This window comes from Hemicordylus capensis, chromosome 1 (genome assembly GCF_027244095.1).
Source record: "Hemicordylus capensis ecotype Gifberg chromosome 1, rHemCap1.1.pri, whole genome shotgun sequence".
NCBI lineage: Eukaryota > Metazoa > Chordata > Lepidosauria > Squamata > Cordylidae > Hemicordylus > Hemicordylus capensis.
The window spans coordinates 294,701,040-294,714,762 of NC_069657.1; the positions used below are offsets into that span (position 1 = coordinate 294,701,040).

General features: G+C 42.2%; 1 protein-coding gene across 12 annotated transcripts in view; it reads right to left on the minus strand.

Annotated features, from left to right (window-relative positions):
- Window positions 1-13,723, minus strand: part of CILK1 (ciliogenesis associated kinase 1) — a 44,353-nt gene that overhangs the window by 27,741 nt on the left and 2,889 nt on the right. For 7 of the 12 annotated variants that reach the window (XR_008313934.1, XM_053286359.1, XM_053286357.1 and 4 more), the window contains exons 2-4: window positions 9,148-9,305; window positions 3,769-4,041; window positions 873-927 (exon numbers count right to left, since the gene is read on the minus strand). Coding sequence is in view for 10 of the 12 variants with exons in the window: in XM_053286357.1 (XP_053142332.1) it covers window positions 873-927; window positions 3,769-3,887 (174 nt within the window). In the remaining 2 variants the exon portion in view is untranslated. Of the gene's footprint in view, window positions 1-872; window positions 928-3,768; window positions 4,042-4,706; window positions 4,899-5,055; window positions 5,397-9,147; window positions 9,306-13,723 lie in introns of those variants that run through there. The other 5 variants (XM_053286351.1, XM_053286354.1, XM_053286353.1 and 2 more) reach the window with 5 other exon arrangements.

A 13,723-nucleotide genomic window follows, 5' to 3' on the forward strand; every position in this document is an offset into this window, starting at 1 on the left:
GGCAAATTTGGTGTTGGTAAGGCATTAAAACCATTGGGAAACAGGGGGCAAGGGAATTGCAATAGCTAAAATACCTAAAAATAAAGAAAAAAATACCTAAAATGGCCAAGAGTCAGCAAGAGGAGTATAAATTTGATACCCCCCCTCCCCTCAAATTGCTCAAAGGCACTTTAAGCTGGCAGGGTCACCAAGAAGAATCAATGGACTGAACCTCTGAACCCCCCTCCCCCAATTGCAAAACCCCTCCCCAGTCTCACCAACTATGGGTATTCGGGTCACGGTTGGCGAGACCGGTCACAATTTCCCAGTTGCGGATACTCAAAACTGTGATTAGGAAAACCATGATTGGTGAGGGACTACTGTAACATTTTGCATCCATGTGATTGACTTACACAAATGAGTGAGAGAAGTTACACTGGAACTAGACATCCATGTGATCATTGGAACTCTTGTCCAGATTCCCAGCCACAAAGGAAAAGATTATGTGGCTACCTCATAACACAGGGGCATGTATTTTTCCTACTTTCCACTTGACTTTTCAATCTACTGTTCAAGTGTTCAGGTTAGTTGGTGGCTGAAAATTACAACAATTAACTTAAAATCAACTGACTGCCCTTTGTCCATCAACCAACAGCTCCAAATGCAGCACTAAGGTTACATTTTTCAAGTATTTCAAAGTAATCCTTGACAAGTTTCAGGTAATGCTTGAAAGCCTACACAGCACAGAGCTCACTATATGACACCCAGTTAAAAGCATGTTAGTTAAAATATTAGACTAGTCTTAACATTGCACAGTAAATTTAGAATGGATGTCCTGGTTTAAAATGCCAGTTCCATATATCTGCAACCCCATACAGAAAACTGACCAATACCTTAACTTCTCGAAGATTCATGCATTCTTCCCAGGAATAAAATTTCCTCTTCATCCTGTGAAGCACAGAACAAGGGACTTAATATAACTTATAACCATAGATGGTCCATCGATCACACCCTGTCCACCAGTTTCAAGTGTTTGTACCTGGTGTTGGGGTCACAAGGCAGTATAGGGATTCTGTTGGCATACTGCTCACCCTGCTGCCTAACAGTCTCATTACCTGGGCTCATGTGGTCTTGGAGATGGTATTGAGGATCCCAAGGCTTACAGTCTTGTGGAACTTCAATTCCATGATGAGGCTAGCTTGATGGTGTGGCTCAGGTTTTCATAGCCACCATGACAAAGGCCAGTCCCCAATAATATCTGGACCTAGACATCATGCAAGACATACATTTTGATGTAGGCAAGAAGATGGTGATCCTGTAGGTGGAGGAGCCTCCAAGGATCTGTTTTTCATGGACAGACAGGTCACTGTCTGGTGACCATTTGAACCTGCATCTGACCACTGCAGGTAGGGGGCACTTTAAGATAGTCCACTCTTGGAGCTTACAGATCTTAATTCCTGATGTCTCTGGGGTATTTTCCTGCTGATATTATTGGTGGTCTTGCTGGCGTTCCAATCTCATTCTGGAATGGGGAGATGAGCTCTCAATACAATTGCTCTCAGACTCAGACATCATTGCCAGACTGAAGAGGCTATTAATCTTTCCTGGTATACAGAGAACCTGAGGGCAATGAAATGGTTGGGGTGATAGCCTAAGTTGTGCCTTCAAGTCGGTGTCAATTCCTGGTGACCACAGAGCCATGTGGTTTTCTTTAGAAAAATATAGGAGGAGTTTACCATTGCCATCTCCCGTGAAGTATGAGATGATGCCTTTCAGCATATTCCTATATTGCCGCTGCCTGAGATAGGTGTTTTCCCATAGTCTGGGAAACATACCAGCAGGGATTCGAACCAGCAACCTCTTGCTTCCTAGGCAAGTTACTTCCCTGCTGTGCCGTTAGGTGGCTGATAGCCTAAGTACAGGTGGCAATATCGGAAGTGAATGTGATGGAATATAGCCTCAGGCTGCTACAGCCTACTCTGAGGCAATGATGGCAGCAAGCTTTCAACTGGGAATTCCCAACTTCCAGTTGGAAATTAAGTCAAAGACCTTGTACAAAAATTGAACCTGGAAAGAACAGCACCTTATTCTAACAGTCCTGTGAAATTATGGCCAAGTAATCCCTACATCATAGTTGTAACTATTAGGTAATAAGAACCATTTCCCACATGTAAACTAGACCTTGCACTCTCCACCCTAAGAACATATTCTTAAGCCAAGAAGTGTTACTGGGATATTTCGCTCTCTCAGACTGGGATACATGTTGGCCAGCTGAGAAAAACATTCTGGATCTGGGTTCAGCCCTTTCAAAATCACCAGTTTTTAAAAGATTTTAGAACAAACCTAAAGAACAGTGAATCTTCCTTTTAGAAACATCTCAGCCCCAGTTACTAAGCATCTTCTAAATATGTGATGCCTTCCCCCAACATAAAGTTGTTGACGATCTTCTCTCTCAAGTAGATTCAGCAAAACACAATACAGTACTTCAATGTGGCTTAACTACTATATTAGGAATGTGCCTACAGTTCTCATCACATCAAAACATGCAGAAAGCCAGGTCATTTAAAAACTTAATTGTGAAGCATGAGAAACTAAGGATAAAGACAGGAAAGAAATTGAGCAAAAAGTACATAGCAACACACTGGGGCTTGCTAAGTGTGAAGATAAATGTGGCATGCATTAATTTGACGCCCTCTTTCCCTTTGATACAAATATGTTGCTGTAGGCTTTATCAGACTTTTCTTCCATGTCTGTATCTGAAGTACACAGTGAAACATCACACACTGTACACACAGACAAGCACACATGCACAAACAGTACATCCATGTTGATATAAGTCAGAATCCTATCAGAAGCCATCTGGTCAATTGGGAAGATATGATTCAAATATACTGATTGTTTGTGGCTAAAACTCTTGTGAACTATGCTGAGGGGAAAATAAAATTAGCGCACAAATAGTCCAAATTATGTGTCCAAATAAGCTAGGTTCTGCAGCTATATAAATATGCAAATATATTTATATTTGCATTTATTATATCTCCCCAGCTAACTGGACAAAGAGGCACCTTTTTAACGTGGTGATTCTCTTTATTTAGCAGGGGGAGAGTAACTGGCCCTATCCACCCCCAGCACAGTACTTCCAGTGACTGCTGGTGGTGTCTGTCTTATGTTTCTTTTTAGACAGTGAGCTCTTGGGGGACAGGGAGCCATCTTATCTTATTTATTTATTATTTGTCTAGGTAAATCGCTTTGGAAACTTTTGTTGAAAAGCGGCATATAAATATTTATGTTTGTTATATCTTGCATAACTTATTCAGATTTTTAAAAATGATTGCATACATTTATTCTAGTTTTGCCAGCCATTAGGAGAGACAAGAAATTATACACAGTGTTATAGCTCCACCCCAACATTTCACTGACTTCTGAGATTTCAGCAGGCATTTCCCACTGACTTTGAAGCATACCTTTCAAGTGTAAGGGTTAGAAATCTGTTTTTGTAAAAGAATGAAAGAAAACTGGCAGTCCTTAAGAAGGTCAGTTCTGTACCCACTATCATGTTCAAGGCTTTTGCAGAATTGCAGCATACCAAGGGCCTTGGTTGTGGCCTATCAAATGACAAATATTTGTACTAGATCAAACTGCTTTTAACTTCTCAGAACAACAGATTCCACTAACAGCTGGGTGGCCAGAAACAATTACCTAGTGGTCAGAGTAAACAAAGTTTGAACCCACAATATTAAAAAAAAATGCCCCAAGCATGTGCAATTTCCTAATAAACACACCACTTACCTCTTAATGGCAATCAGTTCCCCTGATTCAATACTCCTTCCTAGGAGGACAGAACCGTACGTCCCATCTCCCAGCTGTTTGATAGTTGTATACCTATTCATGATGGGGTCCTTTGGCATGCAAACAGATTTCAGTCCTTAGTGTGCACTTTGCTGCAGCTGAAGCATTTCCCCTCAGAGTGAAGCCAGTTTTTTCGGTGGCAGCACAAACATAAAGTATCCAGGACCATGTGAATGTTGTCACGGCTCATATTTTCAAGGACTGATTGTTCATCTGTAAAAATACAGAGTACAGAAAAATGCTAACCACTTTCCGAGCCTGACTTGCTGAAGACTCTTCATTTCCCTGCAGATAGAGGATAGAATTATAGCTGACCCCTGAACTAGGCTGCATGTGCACATGCAGATGCGGGTAGATTACCCGCATGAACTACTTACTTGCAATTTTTATTAGTACCAGATACTGATAAAATAAGGATACTAGGCACAAAAAGCATAGGCGCTGAAGGGATGATTTAAGGAGAACGTTGGTTAATGTCAAGACTGAGTTCAGAGCCCTGATGGAAACACTTAGTTTAGCTAACCGCAATGCCAATTTCTTCTACATTAGAATAAGTCAAAAGCATTTCTTGAAGGACAGACCAGAAAGAGTCTAGACATACAGGGACAAAGTTATCCCAATGTAGCATAGAGCTATGATTAATCCGATTCTAGGAGACTTAATATACCAGGATTATCAACAAGACCAGCTGCCCCCTCTCAGTTACAGAACAGAGATGAAAGAGAGACTTGTTACTTCCTCCCTCATCTACCATCTGTCAATTATATTCTCTATGATTAGGTCAGCTCACTTACAGGAAGATTGAATATGATCTTATTGTATTCAGATTACACAAACCTGTGGGGAGCTAAACAAGGTAGTGGAGTAAAACAAAGCACCTGCAAAATTCATAGGAACATAGGAAGCTGCCATATACTGAGTCAGGCCATTGGTCTATCTAGCTCAGTATTGTCTTCACAGGCATTTTCCTGTTGCCACCAGGAACTCCATTACATCCTCCATTATTAAGAGATAAGCAGTTGGTTCCTGACCCAGAGCACAGTGGATTTGCTTCTCAAATGCTGCATAAGCTGTTAATAAATTTTTCACATATTTTAGTCAATTGTCACAATGAATTCCATTTACTGAAAGCATATCAGTAAATAGCATACTGAAAGGGGGCAAAAAGTAACAAATAAGTCTGCTATATAATTTTTCAAAACTAGTGTCTTGCTCTCAACCCTTCACCTTCAAAATAAGTATTTGTAATGGTTGGAGCTAGGACTCTGGCAGCATCAGCTCTCAGCTGCAATGTCTCATGGTGACCACTGGGGGTAGTGGTTTAGGGTTATGAAAAAGTGCTGGACTCCTCCCCTCTTTGTTCTTCCAGTGTTAGTCTCCATTTTGTCTCTCCAGGGATGGCTGCTGTTTGTTTTGGTCTCTCTCTTCAGCCATGAGCTACAGCTGAAATTAAGATGTAGGCTTTTTCACATTTGTTTGTAACCTTTTCTTTAAATAAATCCTTGTAGTTCTTCAATTCTAAAGAACTGTCTCAAGATCTCTTGCTTTCCTGCTTTCTCACCAAACTGGTTTTGCTGCACTATTTGGGGACTGAACTGCCATTCTTCCCCTACAGTAATTGCCATATTCCTTTGGAAGGATGCTTATGTTGCATAAATGTGTATGGTATGTAAGATGATTCTCAATGGAAGTACAATACAGTACACCACTTTTTAATTTTAATGCAGCTAGTGAAATCTGGTGCTGGTTGCACCATTTGTGGTTGTGCTTATTCTCTTCTGAGATTTGTTCACTCTTTGTGTATGTGTGTGTTTATAGCCAGAGTCTATGGACTAATTCTTCACATGGTTAAAGCCACAAACACATGAACATGAGTGATTGTGTGAGTGAAAGAGAAAGAAAGTGGCAATTATATGCTAAATGATAATCTGATTTATTCACCTACAGCTATCAAAAGTAATTTCTTTCAAATGTCCCCCTTGCCATTTAAGGTGGTGATCCTCAGATAATTGAAGTGTTTTGATCTAGCAATTTGTTATGAGCTAGGTGCATCACTGAGAGCACAAATAAGGATTACAGAGGGAGAGTATGGAGCTTTAACCTTATTCCCTGTCATGGTGCTTATCTGTCTCTCCCACCACACAATCTGGTGTTTGCTATTCTTAAGGAAAACAAAACCTACAGTGAGGGAAATAAGTATTTGATCCCCTGCTGATTTTGTCCATTTGCCCTCTGACACAGAAATGACCAGGCTATAATTGGAATGGTAGGTTTATTGTAGCTGTGAGAGACAGAATAACAACAAACAAACCCTCAAAAGCCCAGTGCCCAAAAGTCAGCGATGGATTTGCCTTGTAGTGAGGGAAATAAGTATTCGATCCCCTATCAACCAGCAAGATTTCAGGCTCCCAGGTGTCTTTTCACTATATGCAGGTAACGAGCCGAGATGAGGAACACCCTCTGTAAGGGAGTGCTCCTAATCCCAGCTTGTTACAGTACCTGTATAAAAGACACCTGTCCATAGAAGCAAGCAATCACTCAGCTTCCAAACTCACCACCATGCCCAAGACCAAAGAGCTGTCAAAGGATGTCAGGGACAAGGTTGTAGACCTGCACAAGGCTGGACTGGGCTACAAGACTATCGCCAAGCAGCTTGGTGAGAAGGTGACTACAGTTGGCACGATAACTCGCAAATGGAAGAAACACAAAATAACTGTCAATCTCCCTCGGTCTGGGGCTCCATGCAAAATCTCACCTCGTAGAGTTGCAATGATCATGAGAATGGTGACAAAGCAGCCCAGAACTACACAGGGGGAACTTGTCAATGATCTCAGGGTAGCTGGAACCATAGTCACCAAGAAAACAATTGGTAACACACTATGCCGTGAAGGACTGAAATCTTGCAGTGCCCGCAAGGTCCCCCTGCTCAAGGCAGCACATGTACAGGCCCGTCTGCAGTTTGCCAATGCACATCTGAATGATCCAGAGGAGAACTGGGCGAAAGTGTTGTGGTCAGATGAGACCAAAATCGAGCTCTTTGGCATCAACTCAACTCGCCGTGTGTGGAGGAGGAGGAATGCTGCCTATGAGCCCAAGAACACCATCCCCACTGTCAAACATGGAGGTGGACACATTATGCTTTGGGGGTGTTTTTCTGCTAAGGGGACAGGACACCTTCACCGCATCGAAGGGACGATGGACGGGACCATGTACCGTCAGATCTTGGGTGAGCACCTCCTTCCCTCAGCCAGGGCATTGAGAATGGGTCGTGGATGGGTATTCCAGCATGACAATGACCCAAAACACACAGCCAAGGCAACAAAGGAGTGGCTCAAGAAGAAGCACACGAAGGTCCTGGAGTGGCCCAGCCAGTCTCCAGACCTTAATCCCATAGAAAATCTGTGGAGGGAGCTGAAGGTTCGGGTTGCCAAACATCAGCCTCGAAACCTTTCTGACTTGGAGAGGATCTGCAAAGAGGAGTGGGACAACATCCCTCCTGGGTTGTGTGCAAACCTGGTGGCCAACTACAAGAAACGTCTGACCTCTGTGATTGCCAACAAGGGTTTTGCCACCAAGTACTAAGACATCTTTTGTGAAGGGATTGAATACTTATTTCCCTCACTACAATGCAAATCCATCGCTGACTTTTGGGCACTGGGCTTTTGAGGGTTTGTTTGTTGTTATTCTGTCTCTCACAGCTACAATAAACCTACCAATCCAATTATAGCCTGGTCATTTCTTTGTCAGAGGGCAAACGGACAAAATCAGCAGGGGATCAAATACTTATTTCCTTCACTGTATCAGGGTTAATAATGCTTTAATCATTAAGTGTCATTTCAGCCAAATTATTCAGGAGTAACCGGTTTGTGAATCACAAGAGGCAAAAAGTGAAATGGGTGATGTACTGAGTACTGTACATACAGGAGAACCTCATTGCTCGTGGGGATACCATTCCTTGCCAACTGCCACGAGTAATGGAACTACGAGTACTTAGTCATTGTTGCTATGAGGAAAGGGGGGTTAGGTTCCGAAGTGGAAGGAAAACAGGGGGGAATTCCCCCAAAAGGCAAAATAACTCAACAAAAACTTACTGTGGCATGCTCCACAGGGTTTGTATGTGGCCAGGAATCCCTCCCTTGTGGCCAGCAATAGCAATAGCACTAACATTTATATACCGCTCTATAGCTGGAAGCTCTCTAAGCGGTTTACAATGATTTAGCATATTGCCCCCCAACATTCTGGGTACGCATGCCCTGAAATGCCCCCCCCAGCTGTGAAAAATCGCAGAAAAAAGTCAAAAAAGTCAATTTTTGTAAGGAAAGGATCCACAAAATGGCTCCCTGGAGACAAAATGGTGGGCAGAAGTGACCTCTGTGGTCACTTCCGGCCCTTTAGAACCATGGATCAGTGGGTTTTAACCCCTTCGTATCCACGGATACTGAAAATGTGTGTTAATGAAACACCCTGTGGATATGCGGAACCACAAATACCAGTTCCGCAAATAACAAAGTTCTCCTGTACTGAGTATTAAGTATCTTCTGTTAAGATAGACTTCATTGATGTATGCATTTCTTCACAATGGCACCTTCAAGGCTGAGAGATATGCAAATAAGAAGAAGGCGGGAAGCATGCAAGCCCATAGCAGACAAGATGGTCAATTTGCATTGTGGTAAATTCGACAAGAAAAACAGAAACAGAACAGCATCTTTTGTTTCTAAACCAAATGAATGAGATCTGAGTTACCACAGCATAAAACACAGTGATCATAATTATACAACAAACCATGTTTTAGATGAAGATAGATTCCAGATTTTTTTTCCTAAAGGAGAAGGAAATTCTTTGAGGTTACTGACAATAGGTTTATCTTAATGAGAACAATGAAGCTTTCATAGGAGCGACTCAAAGGCTGCTACAGCCACACTTCTGAATATTCCCATCCTGACAATGTATGGGCTCAAGTATGCAACTCCAAACAGGTTTGCAAGTAAGTTTAAAAAGAAAGAGTGGTGGGGAGAGGAAGAAGAAGGACTTCATGACATAACTGGAAGATATTAACCCAGCTGGATTTTTGCAAATATGAATCAGCCAGTTGGTCTGATAATCTGTTTGTGTTTGTAATTGGGTAGGCAGCAAAAATATAAAGTTTATTGAGTCCCTGGCCATCTCTCCCACCACAGCTAGGAGAAGGCCTGCTTTAATTGTGCTGGCCTGCTTTAATCCATCACCACCTGTCCAGACATATAAGCATATCTAGAGAATAGCTACAGGTTGTTTATGTTAGTTCAAGTCATATTATTATGGAATTTAAAGCATGCTTACTTTTGAAGAATCCAAGCTGGCAAAATACAGTCAGAATTGTGCTGCTTTAAAAATAAAAGAAAGAAAGAAAGAAAGAACTGGACTCAGTTTTCAGGTCTGTGGTAGAATGGGGATTTCCTCTAACTCTCAGTACCAGTCCTACAACTGCATCCCATCTCCTAATCAGTAGGCAAAGGAACAAGAATCATTATTCGAAGTTTTACAGTTTTCAAGAATTAAAATTAATATAGCAACAGCAGAGACTTAAAATGCACCTCATTGACTGATCCAGTTATGACATCACTATCCAGAGCTTTAGATAGGCCAAACTTATATTATGGTACTGTGGCTGGGGTTCAAGAGATATCAGGCAGACCTGTGGCACCACTAAAATTAAGATAGGGATACCACCACCCCTGAGCCCTGCCAAGAAAGATTCCGCCTACATTGGATTTCCTTGCTCTTTAATCTTGAGTGTATGGAGAGAGGACACTCTGCAGTTGCAATTGTGCAATGCATTCTGCAGTTAATGGTGGAAGAAACAAAAAGGCACTTTGCACATGTGTTGGCATCATTGTTAGTTATTCATGGGCTTGGCCTGACAGCAAATTCTGGGGAAGATCTCTTCCACAAATGAAAGTCTACTCTTCAAGCACAACTCTGCTCACACCAGACTATCCTTTCCCAGGGAAAGGATAGAGAGGTATATCGAAAAGTCTTCTTTTTGCCTTTCAAAATATTGCTGTATTTTAAGAGTTGTGCTACTCATTTCATCAATATCTGTGGGAACCATGAGCACTGCTGCATGTTGTGCACTTATTTTAAAATAGTTATTGGCACCTAGTTCAAAAAGTGTATTTCAGGTGGTTGCAAACCCATAGTGTCAGAGAAAGGATTTATAAAGACTCATTCAAGAAATCTTCCATGTGTGGATGGATTCCTGGTTGCCTCCTCTGCTGGCAATAAAGATTTCATTACAGCTGAGGTGAAGGGTGTGAAAATCCTAAGGTAATATAGTGCACAATTTTTCAATTCCCTCACAGTGGCATTCTTTCTGTGACGTGCTGGAGATAACTTCTTCTTCAAAGAATGTCCCATGAAACCCATTGCAGTGCAATTACTGTCAGTGCAAACAGTAAACAGCTGAGAAGCTGTGGAAGATAGCCACAGGATAGCCTTGAGAGTTCTGTGCTGCTTGTCTCCAGGAGCATTTACAGATACATCTACTGGTAGTGGACTGCATACGCTTAAACTCTTTTCAGACTTATTTGCCTATGCCATGCAGTCAGCGAGCTCTGAGGTGGCCGGGGGACGAAATGCAGCTGGGGGCCCTTCTCCACCTTCCCATTGCGCACACAAAGCATGAGTGCCCCAAACCACGTCTGAGTTTGGCGTCAGATGCAAGGGGGCTAGGCCAATGCCCCTCCCAGGCCTGGGTCACCTACTTACATTGGGGGGACTTGGTGCTCTTAATTGCCACCACCTCCCCACCACCACCATCATAAACAGCTGACTCCTCAGGCACCGCTCACCCATGGCAAGAGGCCCAGTCTGCTCCAGCACCATGCTGCAGCAGCCCACCCAGTGCCCACCTGCTGCAGCATCTCTGCACCAGCCCACAAAGAGCAGGCTGCATGGTTGCCAAGGCAGGCAGGAAGAACTGCCACTAGCCCAGGCCAGCCCACCTCTGAAATGAAATGCTGCCGGGTTTTTGGCATTGGCCTCACCCCTTTCAAATGACATCAGATGCAGGGGCGGTGCCAATGCCTAGCAGAGGGTCCATCTCTCTTCCAGCTGGCTAGAGGAGAGAGGGGTATGCTTCACACTCCCAGTCAGCAAGTGTTTTGCTCCCTGGCTGGGTGCGGGAAGGGGCAAGGAGTCACCCTGGGTGAGGTGGAGTCTTGGGGGCTCCCAGAACCCCTGGGCCTGGGGACAATTGTTCCCCTTGCTCAATAGTTTCTACACACCTGAGTCAGGGTGACAGGCAGTGTGAGATCAGCACTAGCAGTAATTATACAGTATTCGAAAAGTTGGTTTATCCAGCAAATATGTGTAAAATACAGTTCAACAAGGAAGTCTTCTTTGTGCCATAAGTCTCCTTTTATGCAACAACCCTACCCATATTCTGCATTGTCACTTATAGAAATCATTTCCTGAAGATGAAGTGCTATTTGTCATTGCAATAAAAACACATTCCCTCAAAATGTGAAGGGGCAACCGTTTGGATGGGGTGGGATATAAATGCAATAAATAAATAAATAATAAATAATAAACTGCATGCAAAGTTACCATTTGGACTTTGCTTTGTCTTCAGTCTATAATTAATAAATAATTAAGCCAATATTAAGCCAATATTTATCAGGGACACTCTTCATATCTGCAAAAAGGAATATGGGAGTGGGAGTAGTAGCCTACCTTCCAAGATTTTAAGTGCTAATTGATACAATGTTTGTAAACAGACTGAACATTTTGATGGAAACGTGTAAACCAATTTCAACAGTAAGCAGTTTAAATGTCAGAAAAACAAGGGTAATATTTTCTAAAGGTTTGTAAAGCAATAGATCCAGTAGAAAATCTTATGATGATTCTGCTGTAGGTTACATACAGCTTTCGAGACACAAAGGTGTTTGCACTGTGAAGGTGCATGTAACACCAGCACACAAAGTCTGAAGTAAAAGTCACACTATAATTTATTTATTTATTTAATGTATATACTGTCTGACTCCAAAGGCTCTAATTACAGTGACTAACGAGGAAGAAGAGACCATAATGAGTACAAATTGCCAAGACTGTGCAGAAGCAGCTGGTGAAGTCATTATCAACTATACATTTAATATTAAGCTTTATTTATTTGGATAAATAATTATTGAAATGTTAACTCCAGCAATCTGAAAAACATGAAAATGAGTACTGTTAAGCAGTACTAGTAATTGAATCTCAAGAAGTGACCAAAACACATCTGCACTTGCTGATGCAGACACACTGCATTAGTTTTATTTTGTAATGACTTTTCTTTTGCTTCTGTTTATTTGAAATGGTTTATATTTGGCCCTTCGCTTATATATTTGGTTGATATACGGTCCTCTGCTTTCTGTCCTTTAGGACATGTATGAATACCCTTCCAGGAGCACTATGTGGTGTGTTTCTGCATAGTGGAACTCTACACCACTTATAATTTGTTTTCCATTGTTTTATAGCAGCAGACTTAGAATCAGAATCTTCTCTGTTATCCAATGTGTAGAAGAAATGCCAAACAACATAGTTGCTAAAGAAGGCTGGATGACACTAACAAGTTGTTCTGGTAAGAAATAATCTGCCTACTTTCCTTGCACTATAATCTTAATTGATAATTACCATCTTCACGAGTTAGCTCACTTCATCCTTAAATGTTCACACATCCACAATCTTGGATTGGGGAGGATGACATAATCATAAGCTATGCCACTGAGGTATAGCCGTTGAGCCCACTTGTGCCACAACTGTTCACATGTCTTGAATCAGGGTGGATGGCATCATTACAAATGAAATTATGTGCTTGAGCAGGCCCTATGTGTCCCTACACCGGTAGCAAATTTGGTTCAAATTGGTTAGGTGGTTCACAAGTTAGCTCAGTTATGTCTCAAATGTTCATGCGTCCACCATCAACGCCGTTGAGGTGTCCCTTACTACAAGTGTCACTCACTACAAGTGTACCAAAGCTGGTTCAAATTGACTAGGCGGTTCACAAGTTAGCCCACTTGCGCTTCAAACTGATTAGGCGGTTCACAAGTTAGCCCACGAACCTCAAATGTTCACGCATCCACCATCTTGAACTGAGGTGAATGACATAATTACAAACTGCACCACTGAGATGTCCCTACGTGTCACTCACTAAAACTGTACCAAATTTGGTTCAAATTGGTTAGGCAGTCCACAAGTTAGTCCACTTGCGCATCAAACATTCACATGTACACTATTTCGAATCAAGGTGGATGACATAATTACAAACTACACCATTGAGCTGTCCCTATGTGTCCCTACACCTGTACCAAATTTGGTTCAAATCAGTTGGGCAGTTCATAAGTTAGCCCAGTTATGCCTCAAATGTTCATGTGTCCACCATCTTGAATTAGGGTGACATCATCACAAATTACGCCGTTGAGGTGTCCCTATCTGTCTCTACCAAATTTGGTTCAAATCAGGTGGTTTAAGTTAGCCCACTTGAGCCTCAAACGTTCATCATCACAAACTACGCTGCTGAGGTGTCCCTATGAGGCACTCACTCCAAATGTACCAAATGTGGTTCAAATCGGTTAGGTGGTCCACAAGTTAACTCATTTGTGCCTCAAACATTCAGGCATCTGCCATCTTGAATCAAGGTGGATAACATCATTACAAACTACGCCATTGCGACGTTCCTATGTGTCCCTATAGCTGTAGCAAATTTGGTTCAAATCAGGTTAGGCAGTTCACAAGTTAGCCCACTTGAGCCTCAAATAGTCATGTGTCCACCATCTTGAATCGGGGTGGATGACATAATCACAAACTACGCTGTTGAGGTGTCCCAATATTTCCTTACAACCTTACCCAGTTTGGTTCATTGTCCAGGCATTGCAAA